Source organism: Podospora pseudocomata, assembly GCF_035222375.1.
Source record: "Podospora pseudocomata strain CBS 415.72m chromosome 1 map unlocalized CBS415.72m_1, whole genome shotgun sequence".
NCBI classification, from domain to species: domain Eukaryota; kingdom Fungi; phylum Ascomycota; class Sordariomycetes; order Sordariales; family Podosporaceae; genus Podospora; species Podospora pseudocomata.
This window is the reverse complement of record NW_026946363.1, coordinates 2,291,222-2,310,167: the sequence shown is the minus strand read 5'-3', so window position 1 is coordinate 2,310,167 and position 18,946 is coordinate 2,291,222. Positions and strand designations below refer to the sequence as shown.

Sequence of the window (18,946 nt, the reverse complement as noted above, 5' to 3'; positions counted from 1 at the left end):
TTACTTGCTACTACAAGTCAAAGAGAGAACGATTCGCTTCTTGAAGTGTTTGTCTTTTGTGTTGTTTTTGTGGGTTGTGTATATGGTAGGCTGAGGTAGGATAGTAGATAGGAAGTCTTTGAAGGGGTTTCAAATCACAATGTCGGCAGTTTTGCAGTTCATCTTTTGATCTCAATGTACAGTTTTCTTTCATCAGCGAGGAGATAGTTTGTCTCCAATGCACCCTTCTGTCCTCTGATGCTTGAGTGAGACAGCCCCGGTGGGCTACTCTCTTGTTGTTGTTGTTGTTGTTGTTGTTGTTGTTGTCTGTGGGGCGCCTCCAGCCCACACAGCCGCTTCATTCCCCCCCTCAGACCATCACAGGTGAGGCTGAACGTGATAGTGGGCAAACCTTTGTGCGACCTTTCGGCGTTTCACGTGGTAATTAAGTTCGATAAATTGGGCTGCTCCTTCGATTGATAGATTGTATGAAGTGGCGGTTCTTAATCAAACTTGTTGTTCGGGGAACAAAAATAACCACCCAGACCAAGACTTTCCATGCTTTTCGGTCCTTCTTCTTCCATGCCTGTCGGGTGTAGTAGGGTGATAGAATATCGTAGCACGAACGGATTGATATGCCATCTGGCATGGCATGGGCTCATCACCACCCCGGGCTGTTATTGTTGCGTTCGAGCTTGAGGGGGTAGTATGTAGTAACTGGAAGCAAAGATGGCTGGGTACGTACCACAACCCAGATCTTTGTGCTCCCCTTGCTGTATCTATCTTGTAACTGAACTCAACAAGCCATCATCATGCAACCTGTGTGACGTACTCCCACCCTTAACCACCTCTTTAACATCTTGACAATCACCCAATTTCATCCTTCTCTGACAAGCGCCCTAGCCTCGACAGTAGTTGGTTGGTACCTCTCAAAGATAATCCCTCTTTCATCCCCACCTATTTCCGAGCGATCCGGCATAAACAATACGAGATGATCATCAAAAACAAAATTCATGTAAAAACCAAAAACACACTTCGGTGGAACCCAACGAACGACATCGACAAACTACCTAGCCGCTGAGAATATTCCCAATCACAACCGCAACATAGGTACCTCGAGGATATAACATAGGCTATAATTGACTCTCATAAACCCTACAGCTGACTTGAAGCAGGTACTGACTAAACCCTCTCCTGGAGCAACCAAAAAAAATAATCAAAAAAATCATCAAATTGCCTCTGCCTTTAACCAACCCAACCTCTTACAGCGCGACAAAAGGTACCAACACCACCAACGCACCAACTAACCAGGCTTGCTCTGATCAAAATTCTCCTGCAAGAAGGAAAAAGAACCAAAAAAGTCCTGCTATGCCACGCACGCTTCGTGTGTCAGTCGGTATATCCCCTCCACTCTGGTATCATCACTCCCCCTCCCAACATTCTCAGCATCATTATTTACTTCGACCCCTCCCCCGTAGCCTCCCCAGTAACCTTCAACGTCTCCTCCTGCTCCTTCATTTCCCTGACCTTGGCCATAACAACCTCACGGAAAATAGCCCCCTTGATCGCCTTGCTCAACGTGCGCTTCTCCCCCGCTGCTTGCTCACCCTCCTTTTTCTCTCCACTGCTGCCGCCACCGCCGCTGCTGCCCTTTTCGTTAGCATTCTTGCCCGACTGGAAATGACGCGTCTGGTTCGCTGCTGACGTAGCATCCTTTGGCATGTCCGAATTCTCGGGATCATCTTCCTGCATCTTGAGCGCCTCGATGCGGTTGGCCAGCTTGACCATCTCGATGCCTCTGCGCAAGCGCGCGCGAGTGAGATAAGCACTGATCTCGGGCAGCAAGTTGTGGTCGGTGGCGTTCTCGCCGCTGAGCCAGGGGTGAGCGAGGGCTTGCTGTTTGGGGGGAAAGACAAGCTGTTAGTTGACTGGGCAGAGGGGTAAAAGGGGGTCGAGGGGAAAAGTACCTCGCTAGACCACCGGTCTTCAGGCTTAGCCTTCAGCAGCTTCAGGATGAAATCCTTGGCATCGTCACTGACGTCCTTCCAGTACCGGTCGTGGAAGACGACATGGCAGGCGCTGCACTCGTCAATGAGATCCTGGAGGTTCTCGGACCGGAATGGCGAGTAACCGCACAGGAGGGTGTAGGTGATGATACCCAGGGACCACATATCCACAGGCTTGCCGTGGCCCTGCTTGAGCATGACCTCGGGGGCGGCATACCCGAAAGAGCCAGCCATGGTGGTGAGAACCTCGTCCTTGGTGCCGAGCATCTTTGCGATGCCAAAATCGGCGAGGACGAGGTCGGAATCGGCCTCTTTGGTGAGGTAGAGCAAGTTCTCGGGTTTGAGATCTGGACCCGACGTAGTTAGCCCCTTGTCGTTACCCCTTTGTTCACCGATAAGCTTACCTCTGTGAACGACATTGTTCTTGTGGAGATAGTCGACGGCGCCCAAGACCTGCTTAATGGTTTGGGAGGCGTCCTTCTCGGTGAACTTGCCCTGTTGGCAAATTCTGTCGAACAGCTCTCCACCGGTGGCAAGTTCTGTGACGATATAATACTTGTCCTACAAGAGGACCATAGTCAGCGATTGGATCTCTGCGCCCAAAATCGTTGTTGTCTAGGAGGAACGCACTCTCGACTCGAACCAGTCAACGAACTTGACGATGTGAGGGTGCTTGAGACGTTGGAGCATGTCCAGCTCGTCGAGGACCATGCGCTCGTTGCCCCGCACGTTCTTCTTCAGGATGATCTTGATAGCAACCCTGCCATCAGGGCCCTCAGCCTCTCTGACGATGCCATAGGTGCCCGCGCCTAGGGTGCGCCCAAAACGATATTTGGACCTGTTGAGAGGGGAGGTATCAGCGACACATGTTACTACAAAGAGCGAGGGGTGGGATAGCTTTGCGCACTTCTTATCATAGCTCTCAGGTTGCCCATGCAGGCGATTGAGCATGTTCGAGACTGCGGTTCACAAATTCATATCAGCACGGGCTGTCCTGCCGGCGCAGTGGCCGGCCGGCTAGCTGGTAAACTACATGACGTAGAACAAGGGGACACACCGAAGCTCGAGAGGACATGGCGGAACTTGGCTGAAGGTGACATGGAGGTGGTGACTTACAGCTCATGGTGCCGAGCTTTGGCAAAAAAACAAGAAGCGGAAAAGTAGGAAGAGGCTTCTGGCTCTGAAGTGGCTGCGGGCAGCACGATTCAAGTAACCTTAATTTCTGGAAGATGTCACTTGGTGTCCGAGTGCCAGTATGTCGTGTTGGCACGTCCTGAGCCCCTGGCTGTGTTTTAGTTCGCAGGAAGAGAGTGACGAGAGCGAGGAGAAGGAGGGCGGCGCGTGCGACGGTAGAGAGCGGCTGAGGGGGGAGCTGGGGAGCTGGGGAGCTGACAAGCCTTCAGGCGCTCGAGGCAGAGCGTACGGTGTGCGTCGGTACCTGAGTGTGCTTAGGTTGGTATCGGCGCGAGGAGGAGGCAGAGAGGCAGAGGCATAGAGGCAGAGCACCTAAGAGGCAGATGCAGATGCACAAGGAGTGGGCTTGGCAGCAATTGGGCTGGGAAGGTGGTGGACGAGGGGTTGCCAAGCGATGCTGCCCCGCCGGCGACTGGATACGGGGATGAAGTGGAAACGGCGTTATTGGCGGTTACTGGATGAACACCTAGGTAGGCAGGGCGAGCAGCAGCAGTAAGAAGTAGTAGTAGTAGTAGTAGTAGTAGTAGTAGTAGTAGCACACGGCAGGATAATAAAGAGGTCGGGATGACTATGGCTATGTATTATGTATGTACCTCTTTCTACCGAGTACCCTCATGCCCAACATGCTCAGCTCGTGGGAGGTCACCAAAAGGCCCAAGACCAAATGCGGAAAATGCCTTATTTCGTCTCCCGCGTTGGTCCTTGACTGGCCACCGCATGTGCCAGGGGATCTCCCTTTCTGCAGGCTGTGTGACCCTAGCCATCTGCCCAGCCTGGCGGGCTCTCTCTGCGGGGTGGGAGGGGAATCAGTCAGTGGAACCGAGGGGTTGACGGGACGGGATCTGATTGAAGCCTCCTTGTTCGAGAAGGCCGAAAGACCACTGCTCGGAGAGGAAAATCGGCCAGGATATTTTCTGGTTTGATGTACTCTAGAGAATCGCTAGTCCAGTCGTGGCATGGTGGTTAATCTGAGTGGTAATGTTTCGTTAGACTGAGCAAGTCTTTTCCCGAGCTGCACCGCCTCCCGCAAATGGGGCCTTCGATTTGGCTTCTCAGGGTTCCCTGTGGCTCAGCCTTGCATGGGTGCAGATTGTGCCTCTCTTGGGGACAGAATGGTGTTTCCAGTTGCCGTCGGGTAGTAATGAAGGTTCAGGGACACATCAACTGGAGCTTGAAGAGGCTTTCCGTAGGTCTTTATTCCTTTGAAGAGGAAGAGGTTGGATTTCCCGACGGCCTTGTGGCTGACTAGTCAGTTGCTGGTGCATATGATCCCCAATATCTTGGATCTCCGGATAGTAACTCAACTGGTGGGAAGTCAACAAATCTAAAGGGCATCCGAAACCTAATACCGGGTCATTTGATTCCTTCCTATATGTTGCAGGCGAATGAGAGATTATCCCTTACTTGGAAGCAAGGGAGGAATCTCAGCCGGTAGCAATCACCAAGTGACCCTTTCCCGTTCCTTTCCCGGGTTCCGGTGTCTTGGTTCCTGATCTCTAAGAAATCTAAAGCTGTGTGAGTGGAGTCTATCACGTACACATATGCCGCCGTTGTGATCGAAACCTTGGCCGCTCGCCTACCTACCTGCCAGTCATCCATCCCGTGCACCTTTTTGTCTAGGAATTTAATGCCACCACTGAGAGCTTTTGAGAACACCACCAAACCTCAAGTGTTCTCTTCCTGTGTTCTTCCTCTGCATCGACCAGCTGGGGCTGGTTCTTTCCTTTTTGCTACCCCAGGGTCTTCAGGTTGCGCTGGTGCTTCGCCCCACCCCCGCGTTAAAGCTCTCGAAAAAGTACCCCGCCACCAACATCGAGCCATTGTAGGCTCTTTGCTGGGCGTCACCCTTTCTCGGCGTCACTCCTTCTCGGCGACCCTTCAGCTGACGGCCTCACCGGCGACGATTGCAAGCACGCACAGAAGTCGTCGACAAAATGGCCGGATTCGCGACTAAGCGGCTCGGCAAAGAGCTGTCGAAAGTAAGCAATCCTTTTCCTCCTGCGGCTTCTTTTATCTTTTGTCAACCCCACTGACATTGTCATTGCCTTGTGCGCACATAGATCAACGGCAACTCCCTCCCTCCGGGCATTGAACTTGTGTCAGCCGATAACTTTGAAGAGTGGTTCCTGGACATCCGGGTACTCGACAACAATCCTCTTTACCTGAACGAGATCTACAGACTCAAGTTTCGTTTCAGCGCGCAGTATCCCATCGGTGAGTACGATTGCTTTCCTTTGCTTGCTGTCCAACCCCAAAAGTCGCTGACACCACATCTGCCAGAACCTCCCGAGGTGACGTTTGTGAAGCTCGCCGACCGACCAATCCCGATCCATCCCCACATTTACTCCAATGGAATCATCTGCCTCGATCTCTTGGGACAGCAAGGATGGAGTCCAGTGCAGAATGTTGAGAGTGTGTGCATGAGCCTCCAAAGTATGTTGACAGGCAACAGCAGAAACGAACGGCCCGCGGGTGACGAGGAGTTTGTGCGTGCCAACAGACTGCGCCCCAAGGATATCGACTTCTATTACGATGATAACAACGTCTGAGATGGGATGGACGGGTCTGACTCTGTCTGTTTTATATCTAGTTGGCTTTGATTGATTGGGATATGGCGTTTATTGAGGATGACTGGGATACTGGGCATTAAAGATTCTCTGATTGCATAATGAGCCGCTCTCACTCGGTCACAGCGAGCATCCGAGGTGGAGTTTGGAATTCTGCGAGCATGATTGTCAGGCTAAAATTTCTGGGAGTTTTTCACAAGCTATTCAATGAGCTCACAGAAGCTCATCACTGATGGATCAATACTTGGTCTTGTCGAAGAATAGTTTGTGTTGAGAGGCAGACTGCCATGTAAAGTGTGTAGAGAAAGCGAAAGACTTGTTCACTATAAACATCTCTTTCATATCAATTGCGAGCGGGAATTGAAAAGAAAATGATATCAACACCAGAGTGGAAGATCAACTTGTAGATCTGGAATTATATATCTGAGTATCGGTGAAGCTATCCACCGACCACCGATCAGTGTGTGACGTTGTGACCCGTGTGGAGCTTTGGAGCTCGGGCCATCGCCAAGTAATCCATCCAGGCGTCCGTTCGCTAATCACTTGCTGCCTACTGAGGTTCGCAAGCTTCATGGACCAACTTCAACATCGCCATGACAGCTCACCACCATGGCTCCTCAACCGGAGTTTGACACAGAACAGATCAGAGACAAGGCGCGGAGGGATCTGCTTCATCTTCTCGAAGGGGTAAGACCATAATCACCTCTCTCCCTATCACGGACCACACGGTTCCCTTGCGATGTTACAGCGTGCGGTGCTGAGTTAGTTGCTGAACTGACAGGCAGCGTCACCCTAGGTTCGTGGAAAGAAGAACCTCGTCATTGAGGAGAAGCTCGCCGGCCCGCTCGGTGTGATAGTCAAGGCCTCGACTTTACGTGAATACGATGTCGACAAGATCTTCTTTCTTGAGAACAAGAACACGGATACCAGCAACCGCAATGTCGTCTTCATTGCCCGCGGCGAGTCTGCCCGCAACGCTCATGCGATAGCCGGTAAGACATCCGCACCACCCTTCCCACCCTGCGACGACACCTCACCTTGAGCAAAACTGAGAGTATGCTCATGAGAGTCAACTGGGGCCACTGACAAGACAGCAGACCAGATTACTCGCCTTCAGCGAGAGGCGCAGACCCCGCTCGAATTCCATGTGCTCTGGGTGCCTCGGCGGACGTTACTTTCTGACAAGATCTTGGAGGAAGCTGGAGTCTTGGGAGACACCAATGTCACCGAACTCCCGCTCTACTTCTTTCCCCTGGATAAAGATGTCTTGTCTCTAGAGCTTGACGATTCGTTTCGCGACCTTTATTTGGCCAAAGACCCCACGCCCGTTTTCCTGCTCGCCCGCGCCTTGATGGGCATCCAACAAAAGCATGGACTGTTTCCTCGTATTGTCGGCAAAGGCGACAATGCCAAAAGGGTTTCCGATCTTCTTTTGCGCATGAGACAAGAGTTACTCGCCGGCGCAGATGTTGGCGAAGCCGGCAAGGTTGGGCTCAGCCCCAGCACAACAACTGAAAGCATCATCATTATCGACCGAGAAGTCGATTTTGTTACACCTCTTCTCACCCAGCTCACTTACGAAGGGTTGATCGACGAACTGTTTGGCATTCAAAATAACCAAACCGATGTAGATTCGACGATAGTTGGCGCAGCACCACAGCCTGGACCTCAAGCCGGATCGACGACATCCCCGACGGCAACAGATGGGCAGACGAGAAAGCGCAAGATACAGTTGGACGGCTCTGACAAGTTGTTTGCGCAGCTTCGCGACACCAACTTCGCCGTCGTAGGCACTCAGTTGCACAAAATAGCCCGAAGACTCCAAAGCGATTTTGATAGCCGACACAGTTCAAAGACGACAGCGGAGCTTAGGGAATTCGTGCAAAAGCTACCCGGATATCAGGCAGAGCAACAGAGCTTGAAGATACACACGGGCCTTACAGAAGAAATCATGAAGTATACGCAGACTGAGCTCTTTACGAAGCTCCTTGAGGTGCAGCAGAATCTGGCAGCAGGTGCGGATCCATCTTCGCAATTTGATGCCATTGAGGAGCTCATAGCGCGGGACACGCCATTGCCGCAAGTTTTGAGACTGATGTGTGTTTACTCTTGCATCTCGGGGGGCATCAAGAGCAAAGAGCTGGACCACTTTCGGCGACTTATACTTCAAGGGTATGGATATCAGCATCTGCTGACCCTCCATAACCTAGAGCGGCTCCAGATGTTTTTATCCAGGTCATCCCCTCTGGCATCCATGATTCCCATGACAGGCTCTGCGGGTGCGACTGGAAATAAAACCAACTACACATATCTCCGCAAGCAGCTCCGGCTCATTGTGGACGAGGTCAACGAAGAAGACCCCAACGATATTGCCTACGTCTATAGCGGCTACGCCCCTTTATCGGTTCGACTTGTCCAATGCATTCTCCAGAAACAATATCTACTTTCCCTCACAAGAGGGAACGGGGTGACGAGTGCGGCTGGACCGGCTGGAAGTGGAGCACAGGGATGGCGTGGATTCGACGACGCTGTCAAGCATGCTCGAGGCCAGACGTTCGATGAGGTCCAAAAGGGCGAGGACAAGGCTGTCAAAGCCAGGGCGTTGTTATCGGGAGGTGGTGAACAAAAGACGGTCTTTGTGGTGTTCGTGGGCGGCATCAGTTTCACTGAGATTGCCGCACTGCGGTTTATTGCAAAGCAGGAAGAAGGCAAGTCGGACCATATACCCGACACGTAGAAGTTATGGCTAACTGATGGTACTACACAGCGCGGCGAAAAATGGTTATCTGCACGACTTCGATTATTAGCGGGAACAGGATGATGGATGCGGCAATTGAGAAGGAGTCGTTTGAGAAGAGAAACCCACAAGCCTCGGCTGCGGCGACGGCTTCTTCTCCGGCCGCTGCTGCTAGATGAGGTGATATACCCTAGGTATGATGTTTAAATATAACAACCTGTCGTCCCATTGTGAAGTTGGTGGCTGGTAGCAGCAGAGCTTAGGCCGGGCACTGCACCCTGGAAAATAGACTGTTTGCTCCGTCGAAGCAGGTAAGTGAACTGCTGACCGAGGCAAACAAAGGCAAACGGTGACTCGAGATATCCCTGTGAGAATTCAAAGTGATAGCCAAACTCTAGCAACAAGAATGGGCTGATGGCTTGATATCGGGCGGGGGGAGGTGAGTTGGTGTGTTTTGGGGGGATATGGGTGCGGAGAGGCGCTCACGTGATAGCGCCGGGCAGGCCTGGAATGGACTTGGATTACAGTGACTGCACGGTTCGGCTCAGCTGTGCTGTGGAGATGAATCTGCGCTACTGTCTCCCTCTTTCAGACTCTTGCCCTTCTGCGAGGTAGACGGCAAATCACGGCCTCAATGCCATTCTCTTATTACCAAACCCTCTCATCCGTAACTCACTAGCCTCACTCTCAAACCTCGAGCCACTTTTCCCCGGTCCGCACGGTGCGCGGCCGCCGATATGTTCTCTCGAGGTAATACCACGTCCCAGCTCCCTGGACATTTTTGCTTTTGAGGTGTCTTGTCTTGGTTTCTATTCCAATCAGATATCAGATCAATGATACGCCAGCGCAGATAATCATCGATTCACCACCAGAGACACATTTGCTGACCTTGTCAAGCAGATATACGGTTCCTTTTCGTCTTATAGCTACAACCACATCTCGACTGCCAATCAAGCTGAATTTTCGGAGCCTGTGACACCATCCCCCTGTCTGTGTATGGCATGAGGTGGAAGCGGAGTTGTCAGTCACCACCAGCGACCTGACCACCATCCGATTCGATATATCCGTCTATCCACGACCATCAACCTCACATCCCGCAAGCCGATTAGACCACCGGTTTCGCTAGGATGGGGCCCCCTTCCCGCCCCCGATCTAGAGATTCTAGCGGTGCTGGGAAACGACCTGTAAGAGGCTCTAGTCCGAATATTGATTCACGACGTTCAAACCGCATACCGGCCAGCTCGAGTTTTGCCAAGCCATCATCATCACCTGCCGGCGGCACATCTTTAAATACCTCTGACCGGAGGGTGAAAGTCAAGGAGTCTTCGAGTCCATCTGAGGATATCGCTGCCGAGATAGTGGTCTGGACGGGAGACACTATGGATGTGGATGTGCCCGAGTCACCCACATCGGCGCCGCCGGAGATGTTAGACATTGCTGATGTGGCAGCTGAAGACATGAAGATGTAAGCGTCTCGATTCGACCTGTTCTTCAGCCCAATCAACCTGTCATTTTCAGATTGGTTGTCACGTGCTGACTATGGAACAAGGGAACCTGGCGTGTCGCCATCATCGTCCCCCCTCTCTCAACCTGCGTCGTCTCCCTCGATGCAGCCTGAATCTCTTCCCACTGAAGTGCCACCGCCGCTCTCCCTAGATGTTCCATCGGCTCCTCAACTTGAACCAACCACCCCTCTCCAACATGATCCTCCGCCACCCACCCCCCCATTATCACCTCCGGCACCGGCATCTGCAGTAGTGATATCCCAAACTGTGGAGAATGATGTTGCTCCAAAGGCGGAAGGCTCATCATCATCAGTATCTCCAGCATCGGAACACTCCGACTTATCACCCGCCCTATCCTCGGTGTCTAGTAAAGCCACCACTCCGGTTGATAACGAAAGCTCCAAGGAGGGCATGGCTCCTCCTGCTGCCCAACCCGCCAGTCAAATAAAAGACAAGCCGAGGCGGAGATATGACGTGCGGCCAAAGGTCTCTATCCCGCCTGATCTTCCGCTCTACGAATACGCCACACAGTGCATTTCCGGGGCCGAAGCGTCGAGACTAAACCCTTATGCCCTTCATCCAGAGGAGTACTCGATGCTCCGTGATCATATCAGCCATACACAAGTGACGACGTATCTGAATATCCGTAACGGAATCCTGAGACTTTGGGTCAGAAATCCACAGATTGCTGTCACACGTGACGAGGCTGTTGGCTGTGCCAAAGACTCGAGGTGGTTTGACGTTGCCAGCCTCAGCTTTGACTGGCTCGTCCGTCGCGGATATATTAACTTTGGGTGTGTTGAAATCCGGTCGTCACGTAAGCCAGTGCCCGAAGGCCCATCTACTCGGAGGAAACAAAAGACGATTGTCGTCATCGGCGCGGGGATGTCCGGGCTTGGCTGCGCAAGGCAGCTGGAAGGCCTATTCAAGCAGTACTCGAAGAAGTTTCGCGAAATGGGTGAGGAGCCTCCACGGGTTGTCGTCCTGGAAGGGAGAAGCCGTGTTGGCGGGAGAGTGTATTCCCGTGCTTTCACCACAAAACCAAAACAGGTCCCACCTCATTTTGAAGGCAAGAGGTATACCGCAGAGATGGGAGGCATGATTATCACGGGCTTTGATAGGGGCAATCCCATCAACATCCTTCTCAGAGGCCAACTGGGCCTTGACTATCACAAGCTGAACCCCGACATGACCATTTTCGATTCGAACGGCAAGCCTGTCGATTTTGTACGGGACCAGATGGTGGAGAAGCTCTACAACGACTGTCTTGAGCGGGTCAGCGAGTACAAGTTTCAGCAGCCGACGTCGAAACTGATCGAGGGCAACCGCGACTTGATAGACGAGGGGAGGGATAGTTCGGCGGAAACTCACAGGACGATTCGGCAAGCTGAAGAGGCGGCTGCTGCGCAACCGTATGCGGCGCCTGTGTCGGAACAAAACATGGCGCCGCAGGTTCACCTGGTACCCGTATCGTCGGATCGCGCCACTGGGAAGGTTCACACCGAACCAGGAACCCCAGGTGCTCAGAAAGCGGCGCATAGGGTGAGGGATATCGGTTGGCCGCTCAAGCATGGCGTCAGCGACGATGCTGATCTCGAGATTGATTCTCTTACCAAAGAACCCAATGCCACGCTCGGCAGCGTCATCGACAAGATCATTCCGCAATACAGAGATCTGGTAGACTTCACGGCGCAGGATTTCAGGCTCATGAACTGGCACGTTGCCAATCTTGAGTACAGCAATGCCACCAACTACAACCAGATGAGCCTTCGGGGGTGGGACATTGACGCGGGAAACGAGTGGGAAGGGGCCCATACGATGGTTGTTGGGGGGTATCAGAGCGTGCCTAGAGGTCTTGCGATGCTTCCTACGCCATTGAACCTGAAGCAAAAGTCGCCAGTCCAAAAGATTACATACAGTCCTGACAACACGGGTAAAGCCACTGTTGAGTGTGAAGATGGTTACAAGGTGGAGGCGGACTACGTTGTCAACACTATCCCGCTCGGTGTGCTCAAGCACGGTAACGTGCAGTTTGACCCGCCGCTGCCGTCTTGGAAGGCCGACGCCATCAGCCGCCTAGGTTTTGGCGTGTTGAACAAGGTCATTCTTGTGTACAGAGAGGCGTTCTGGAACGAGAACCGCGACATTTTTGGTGTCTTGCGGATGCCATCCAGCCGGCATAGTCTGGAACAGAAGGATTACTCCTCTCAGCGAGGTCGCTTCTTTCAGTGGTTCAACATCTCCAAGCCGAGCGGGCTGCCTGTTTTGCTCGCGCTCATGGCTGGCGACGCTGGGTATGACACGGAGCAGAGCTGCAACGACGACCTTGTGGCGGAAGCGACAGAGGTTCTTCGCAGTGTTTACGGTTCTAGGGTACCCAAACAACCTGTCGAGGCGGTCGTGACCCGGTGGGCGTCTGACAAGTTTGCCCGCGGGAGTTACTCATCGGCGGGGCCAAACATGGAGGCGGATGACTATGACACCATGGCGAGGCCGATTGGGAATTTGTATTTTGCGGGCGAGCACACCAGCGGGACGCACCCTGCCACTGTTCACGGTGCTTATCTGTCGGGACTCCGCGCGGCGTCGGAAGTGCTGGATGCCATGCTCGGGCCGATTGAGATTCCTACCCCGCTCATTGTCCCCAAGGACCACTCGTCCCTTAAGCGCAAAGCGTCGGGGGGTAATCAGAAGGACGGCTCCCTTGAGGCTCGGCTGAGGCAGTACGAGATTGACATGTGGGATCACATTGTCTCGCTGATTGACAGGCGGCCTGCGATGCCGGCCAAGCCGGCGAGCAACGCGTACATCTTTTTCAGCAAGTCCAACTACGACAGGGCGAGGAGGAAGCTGGAGGAGGGGAGGCGGCCGGGCAAGGGGAAGCCCTCTGCTAACGAGGTGAGGGTGATGAGCGCAAAGATGTGGAAGGAGACGACCGAGGAGGAGAAGAGGCCGTTTGTGGAGATGGTGGAGGAGCAGAAGAGGGCGTATGCGGAAAAGATGGAGGAGTGGAAGAAATTGGGGGAGGAGTGGGATGGGAAGGCTACCGAGTTGAGGTTGAAGTATGAGAGGGAGCATCCGGTGCCGAAGGCGGAGGAGGTTGGGGAGAATAATAAGAGGAGGAAGGCGGCGGCGGGCGTGGAGAGCTATGCTGAGGAGGAGGAGGAGGAGGAGGAGGAGGAGGAGGAGGAGGAGGAGGAGGAGGAGGAGGAGGAGGAGGAGGATGAGGGGGAGGGGGAGGATGTGGTTATGGAGGGGTAGGGGGAAGCAGTGAAAAAGCGGTGACTATCCTCATCTGATGGCGTTTTGCTTTTATCATTTGGTGTTGGTGTTTTTTGGAGGCGTTGGTGTTGAGGGAAGGGGGTTTAAAAGGGTTGGGTGGACATTTGATTTTTGTGTCTCTGCAGTTTTTGTCTTGCCTGTCCTGTTTGAGGTGCTTCTCTGTTGTTGGTGGTGGTGGTGCTGGTGAGTGGGCGTAGTAGGATTGGCTTTGTGCAGTAGATGTACTAGGGAACAAACTGAAACGTACATATACTGTAGCTTTTGGGTCGGGAATAAGAGTGCTAGCGTAATTTGACCGATATTTGAAGACATAATAGTGTGTTGTACAAGTGGTAAACTATTAGCAAACTGGAATTGACTTTACTGGGATTGAGGGTGGTCTTGTGACCTTGGGATGCGAACGGTGGTGTTGCGAGAGACAACTGGCATGTGTCGTGGCTAGGATAGGCAAGTGGCTAGTTGTGAGTGATTAGATAAGGGGGCAAGGGCGGATACCGCCGGGAAAACGGCGGGGTTTACCTATCTTCAGGGGTTGTACAGGCGGTGGGTTTATAAACATCGTCGTCATAGTTGGAGGAAGGTGGTGTGTGAGACCCGACAAGAAGGTTTCCTTTGCTGACGTTGACGTTGACTTTGACTGTGCCGTTTTCTTTGGTTTTTATTCTTTTTTGATCGAAGTTTGTTTTTCATCACCACCACCAAACACCACCAAACACCACCAACTCACTTCACTTCCGCAATGGCAACCCAAACCACCATCCCACCCACAATCCTCTCCACCTCCTCCCCGACCGACATCGCCTCCACATGCGAGACGTTTGCCCTCTCCAGGGAGGAGTTTGACAACCTCCACCGCTCAGCAAAAGAAGCCAAAAGCCATTCCTACTCCCCCTACTCCAAATTCCGCGTCGGCAAGTTCCTTCCCTCCCCCTCCCATTCCCCTTGACTAACCCCACTCCCCCCCGCAGGAGCCGCCCTCCTCACCCAAACCAGTCTCATCATCACAGGCGCGAACGTAGAAAACGCCTCCTACCCCGTCACAACCTGCGCAGAGCGCACCGCCCTCTGTAAAGCCGTCACCACCGTCCACCCCCCCAACTCCATCTCCTGGGCCTCCAAAACCCTAGAGTTCAAAGCCATAGCAGTAGCAACAGACATCTCCCCCCCAGCCTCCCCCTGCGGCATGTGCCGACAGGCCATCCGCGAGTTTTGCTCCGTAGAAATTCCAATCATCATGTTCGACGGTGAGAACGGTTACGCGGTCCTCAGACTAAAGGAACTACTTCCCCTGAGCTTTGGGCCGGAGGCGTTGGGGAAGGAGGATTTGGGGCGGAGGGAGGATTCTTAGAGGTATTATTGTATGGATTTACAAGACAGCAGCAAATAAACTATTTGGTCAACATACACACACACACACACACACACAATCTTCGCTTGTCAAACTACTATGATCGCTGATTCACAACATCAAAGTCATCTACAACCCTCTCAAGAAAAAACACACGGGCAGCAGTGAATGGTATCTGAAAAACTAAAAACGCCTTCCCAAAACTTCTTCAAAAATGCCAACACACCAAACCCAGTCAACGACGACGCAGATGCAAACCGGAAACAAAAGGAGAAAAAAAAAAGACCATTAATACCCAAAACCATCGTGCGAATGCATTGGACACCGTCCCGGGTGCCTCTCCCACCAAGCCCCAATGCACGCCCTGTGGAACCGGCACAAGCACTCCAGCCTCGCCATCGCAACACCCACTTCAAACTCTTCCAGACAGATGGAACACTCAGCCGAGTCCACGCAGTCCTTCTCTGTGGCCGTGTACGGAAACATCCCCGTCCTTCTAGGCGGCGGTGGCGGTAACGGGTTCTCTCCCGGCGAAGCACTGCTTGTCCCGCCGTATGCGCTGTGCGAGGTGATGCACATGTTGATGTGGGCCTCCCGCACGGTTTCATAGTTGGGGAGAGTTCGAGGCGGTAGTTCACGGTGGCAAACAGGGCATTCGTCTTCTTCGGCAATTTGAGGGGCGGCAGGGAGCTGTCTTGAGCTGTGCGGATGGTAGTCTGACGGGCCAGCCATGACGGTAGAAGATGATCCCTCCATGTTCAGCATAGACTGGTAGCGCTGCGGTCCCGGATATGGTCGATGACGACGGGAACTTGATCCGCTGGCGGCAGGAAAGTAGACCGGCGGGGTGCCAGAGAGAATCCGGTTCAGTGTGTCTTGCGAGTAGGCGAGGTTCTGCGGACGTGAGGATGATGGCGCACCTGGCTGCTGCGGCTGTTGTTCGTGTTCAGCAACGGGCGAGGAGAGGGGCAGACAAGTGATCAAGGCGTTAGCCATGCTACCTACCATCGTGACGCTCCTGCTTCTAGCGTGAGCGGTGCTTGTAGGTGCAGGCTGAGCGCCGCCAAAGTAGAAGCTCCACCGGTTCGAACCAGGGCTGGCGCCTTCTGCTGTGTCTGCATTTCCGTTGTCCGCTCCCAAGGCTTGCGGTGGAGTGGTGTTGGGGTCTGGCACACACGGATTGCACAGTCTCACTCTTTCACCACCACTCAGACTTGGATACCATCCGTCGCGGTCCGAAGGCGGCATCGCGGCTCCTTGCGGGAATACACGGGGAGCGCCAGGAGGTTGAACAATATACTGGTAGGGTATCGTGATGCGGTGCGGGGAGCATGAAGCGCAAACAACACGCCCACACTTGCTATGATCCCGTCAGCTTTTGGTTTCCACATGGCTCAGACCAGCAGTACATACCGGCAATGATGTTTTCTAACAAATATGCTGAACTGAGCATTGCATATAGGGCAGTAGGTCACTTCAGCGTCTGGCTGCCATCTTGGCAGTATCAACTCGCCGCTAGGATCCCCACGAGAAGGCAGAAGGGGTTGGTGCCTCGGGGTGGCAGCACCGGAGGAACCTGAACTCGCATCCTGTTCCTGTAATACGCTAGTGTAACCGTCTCTTGTCCGCCTTGGTTCTGTCCTTGACGGCCCTGGCCCTGACTCTGAGAACCTGGGTTGTCTCCGGAAGGCAGCCGCAGGACTGCTAACCACAATGATTGGATTTTCTGCACTCGCCCCAGATGCTGTGCGTTGTTCATTCGAATATCCGGAATCGTTGGGCACTTCAGTTCTCAAGTTTCTGGCAGCCGGCAGAGCCTCAGATGCCGGCACCTCTGGAGACGGAGACCTCGGCCTTGTGTTACCCTCAGCTCCACGGTCAGGCTCATCATCCTCACTCAGAGGCGAGACAGCCCCTGGATCAGGTCTCTCTTCGCCGTCATCCATATCGTGATCTCCGCCTCGCCCCTGTACCTCTTCCTGACGATGTTCAGAGAGCGCGCGCTCAACAGCATGCGACGGACAATCCCAGTAGCGTGAGCATTCCCGATCGTGGAATCTTGCTGTCCGCCACTCGCACGCGGCAGTGTGAGCCTGTCTCCCTTGGTCCTGTCTTTCTATGTAGTCGCTGCCGCTCACGGACGAACCTCCGTCGGAATCAGAATCGCTGCTGAGCTCGATGGGGGCGTGGGCCGAACCGTAGCCTCGTGTAGCCATTCCTGCTGCTCAGCAGCACATGCGAAGAATAACCAGTGTCGATTGTACGAATAAAGTTGGGGGTTTGTCGCGTCCACTTTCTGTATCCCACTTCGCTCGACGTTGTAGTCTTGACTCGCGGTGCTTTCGCTCTCGTGTCTGGCGATAGGCTGACGTCTGTTCGAGAGAGTTACCGCGTCGAAGTGGATTTGGGGTTTACAAGTTCACCAGCTAGGCTGCTCATCAAGGTCAAGAAATAAAAATAAGAATGCCTGTGAGTTTGGAGCAATAAGAAACAAAAGTATAACGCCACGATGCTAAAAGGCAGATTTTAGGATCGTACGAGGGGCAAATCTGGAGCCTCGGGGAGGATCGGTCGGCTTATCTCAGTCAACTCCCATTCGCGATGATGGAGGCGGGTGATGCTCTGTCGTCATGTGCCTGGCACCTGCCAACGCGTCCAAGCGAATGCCAGCACTGGCTTGAGCGATATTCCTCGGCTGTGTGAGGGGAGTCGTTGACTGCAAACTGACATATATATCAACAGCAAGCAAGCCTTCAGACAAATGTTGACGGGAGAAGGGAGCTGTCGAGAGAGCTTGGAGAGAGGTCCAGAAAGCGTAGCAGTCAGTGGAGGGGCACCCCAGCTCGGACCCCAGTGCGATAAGGAATGTGGGGCTTATCGCTGGACTTGAATGGCAGAGAGGCCTTGGACAAGATAATCGAGGCTTCAAAAACTGCGGCGGCACCAACGAATCATCCTTTCATTAGAACTTCAAAATATCGCCTCAGCTATGCCCTGTTCAAGGACTCGGTCGGTGGCACACGGACGAATAGTCGAAATGACTTCATAAATCACAGTTCTCACCGATGCCCGGCAGACAAGCATTTGATATTATGTCCATCCAGGCGCACCACGCCCCAGCCCCTGAAGCATATCGTCGATCTATCGTCATTCGTCTGCAAGCCTTCCCCAGCTCTGCTGCAGGAGTCCGATATCGAAGCTCGCCATCTCGCCTTGTCATACCCTGGCTGACAAGTCGAGCATATTAGCCCGAGAGATCCGTAGATGGACGTGCTGGAAACCGACGGGTTGAGCGTCTTCCAGAACCAAAAGGATCCCACGCATGGCCCTACCGAGGATGTCAGGATGCTGATATGTAGCGTGCTTCAAGATCCCAAGCTGTTGCGAGAACTAACTCAGCCGAGGTAGGGTGTTCTCGTGTTGCTATCCGTCGAAGGGGTGTTGTCTGGGTGACTTGTGTACCATGATGGTCCAACAACGTCACGATATCGGGTGCTGGATGACCCAAGTAACCCCGTGTTTGCTTTTGTACACACACAGAGAGAGCCATGGGCGTGATCCGGATCGTCAGCTTTTTCCTTGCCTCGCCCGCCTTGTTATCAGCAAATTCTGATTTTCCTACCTCTTTTTCTCAGTTGGTGGCAAGTGATATAGGGGGTTTGAATGGTTGGGAAACGGGTGCGGTTGACCGAGGAGGCAAGCTTCTTAGCCCGGTGGCACGGAGGGAATCGGGGTATAAGATGGGTGTTCTCTTCAAGAATATGAAGACTTCTGTAGCCAGTGTTGCCAGCCAAGTTTAAGATCTATAAAAGCGGATCCCTTCATCACCCGTGCTTAAAAACAACCCTGTCTCCATCTTCACCGTTGTCAAAACCACGACTCAACATCAAAGGTACCACAAAGCCGTCTTCAGACTCTGGAGCTGCTTCAGCCAGCTAATTATCGTGTCCGGCAGTCCCGCAGTACCCAGCTCCCAGCATGTCCAATAAATGGTGCGACCACAAGACTAAACATGGGTGCACCGCCATGGTCACTGCCGGTATCGCACTTTGCGACCATTGTCAGGATGGACACTGCGGATTCGCCGATGGTCAGCAGACTTGAGGCAATTTCAGGAGTCTGAACAGGTCTTGAAGAATGGGTCAGTTGGGCCACCGTTTCGGGGACATTTGGGGGATGTTCAACAGAGTGTCTCGTTCTAAAAGCAGCTATGTTGTCTATTTGGAGCGTTTGTCGTTTTGTCAGCATACAGGAGCGGCGTGTAGGTGGAAGGTCATTGGCGAGAGACTTTGGTGCTCAAGGCTATAGAGGGATATCTTGGAACTGGG

At 53.2% G+C, this 18,946-nt stretch overlaps 7 protein-coding genes across 7 annotated transcripts; 5 read left to right on the top strand and 2 right to left on the bottom strand.

Moving 5' to 3' along the window:
- Positions 1-1,084: 1,084 nt before the first annotated feature.
- CMK2 (Calmodulin-dependent protein kinase cmk2) lies at positions 1,085-4,800 on the bottom strand. The gene is given in 8 exon segments (XM_062885363.1): positions 1,085-1,875; positions 1,947-2,332; positions 2,390-2,546; positions 2,616-2,823; positions 2,893-2,944; positions 3,043-3,654; positions 3,670-4,630; positions 4,642-4,800. The coding sequence occupies 6 exon segments, from the start codon at positions 3,083-3,085 to the stop codon at positions 1,435-1,437; spliced, it is 1,287 nt and encodes a 428-aa protein (XP_062748320.1). The 5' UTR covers positions 3,086-3,654; positions 3,670-4,630; positions 4,642-4,800; the 3' UTR covers positions 1,085-1,434.
- On the top strand, positions 4,454-5,933 carry QC762_109400 (uncharacterized protein). Its single transcript, XM_062885362.1, has 3 exons — positions 4,454-5,158; positions 5,240-5,393; positions 5,460-5,933. Exons 1-3 carry the CDS (start codon positions 5,114-5,116, stop codon positions 5,726-5,728), a joined length of 468 nt encoding a protein of 155 aa, XP_062748319.1. The 5' UTR covers positions 4,454-5,113; the 3' UTR covers positions 5,729-5,933.
- Positions 5,934-6,307: 374 nt separating this feature from the next.
- On the top strand, positions 6,308-8,483 carry VPS33 (Vacuolar protein-sorting-associated protein 33; the record flags this gene model as incomplete). The annotated part of the gene is made up of 3 exons (XM_062885361.1): positions 6,308-6,433; positions 6,543-6,738; positions 6,844-8,483. The coding sequence occupies exons 1-3, from the start codon at positions 6,356-6,358 to the stop codon at positions 8,481-8,483; spliced, it is 1,914 nt and encodes a 637-aa protein (XP_062748318.1). The 5' UTR covers positions 6,308-6,355.
- A 1,127-nt stretch (positions 8,484-9,610) lies between these two features.
- On the top strand, positions 9,611-13,249 carry QC762_109380 (uncharacterized protein; the record flags this gene model as incomplete). The annotated part of the gene is made up of 2 exons (XM_062885360.1): positions 9,611-9,948; positions 10,033-13,249. 2 exons carry the CDS (start codon positions 9,611-9,613, stop codon positions 13,247-13,249), a joined length of 3,555 nt encoding a protein of 1,184 aa, XP_062748317.1.
- Positions 13,250-14,009: 760 nt separating this feature from the next.
- On the top strand, positions 14,010-14,618 carry QC762_109370 (uncharacterized protein; the record flags this gene model as incomplete). The annotated part of the gene is made up of 2 exons (XM_062885359.1): positions 14,010-14,185; positions 14,264-14,618. The coding sequence occupies 2 exons, from the start codon at positions 14,010-14,012 to the stop codon at positions 14,616-14,618; spliced, it is 531 nt and encodes a 176-aa protein (XP_062748316.1).
- A 29-nt stretch (positions 14,619-14,647) lies between these two features.
- On the bottom strand, positions 14,648-17,593 carry QC762_109360 (uncharacterized protein). Its single transcript, XM_062885358.1, has 3 exons — positions 16,032-17,593; positions 15,624-15,978; positions 14,648-15,551 (listed from the first exon to the last, which is right to left on the bottom strand). The coding sequence occupies exons 1-3, from the start codon at positions 16,832-16,834 to the stop codon at positions 14,907-14,909; spliced, it is 1,803 nt and encodes a 600-aa protein (XP_062748315.1). The 5' UTR covers positions 16,835-17,593; the 3' UTR covers positions 14,648-14,906.
- QC762_109357 (uncharacterized protein) lies at positions 17,457-18,946 on the top strand. Its single transcript, XM_062885357.1, has 2 exons — positions 17,457-17,627; positions 17,694-18,946. Exons 1-2 carry the CDS (start codon positions 17,484-17,486, stop codon positions 17,847-17,849), a joined length of 300 nt encoding a protein of 99 aa, XP_062748314.1. The 5' UTR covers positions 17,457-17,483; the 3' UTR covers positions 17,850-18,946.

Coding starts and splice junctions, on each gene's coding strand:
- CMK2 (XM_062885363.1), bottom strand. CDS start 3,085: ATGTCACCTTCAGCCAAGTTCCGCCATGTCCTCTCGAGCTTCG. Junction 2,824..2,892: donor CCTGAGAGCTATGATAAGAA/GTGCGCAAAGCT, acceptor CCCTCTCAACAG/GTCCAAATATCGTTTTGGGC. Junction 1,876..1,946: donor AAGACCGGTGGTCTAGCGAG/GTACTTTTCCCC, acceptor CCCCCCAAACAG/CAAGCCCTCGCTCACCCCTG.
- QC762_109400 (XM_062885362.1), top strand. CDS start 5,114: ATGGCCGGATTCGCGACTAAGCGGCTCGGCAAAGAGCTGTCGAAA. Junction 5,159..5,239: donor TCGGCAAAGAGCTGTCGAAA/GTAAGCAATCCT, acceptor GTGCGCACATAG/ATCAACGGCAACTCCCTCCC. Junction 5,394..5,459: donor CAGCGCGCAGTATCCCATCG/GTGAGTACGATT, acceptor CACATCTGCCAG/AACCTCCCGAGGTGACGTTT.
- QC762_109357 (XM_062885357.1), top strand. CDS start 17,484: ATGTGGGGCTTATCGCTGGACTTGAATGGCAGAGAGGCCTTGGACAAG. Junction 17,628..17,693: donor ATGCCCTGTTCAAGGACTCG/GTCGGTGGCACA, acceptor CGATGCCCGGCA/GACAAGCATTTGATATTATG.
- QC762_109360 (XM_062885358.1), bottom strand. CDS start 16,834: ATGGCTACACGAGGCTACGGTTCGGCCCACGCCCCCATCGAGCTCAGC. Junction 15,979..16,031: donor GTTAGAAAACATCATTGCCG/GTATGTACTGCT, acceptor ACGGGATCATAG/CAAGTGTGGGCGTGTTGTTT. Junction 15,552..15,623: donor GAAGCAGGAGCGTCACGATG/GTAGGTAGCATG, acceptor CACGAACAACAG/CCGCAGCAGCCAGGTGCGCC.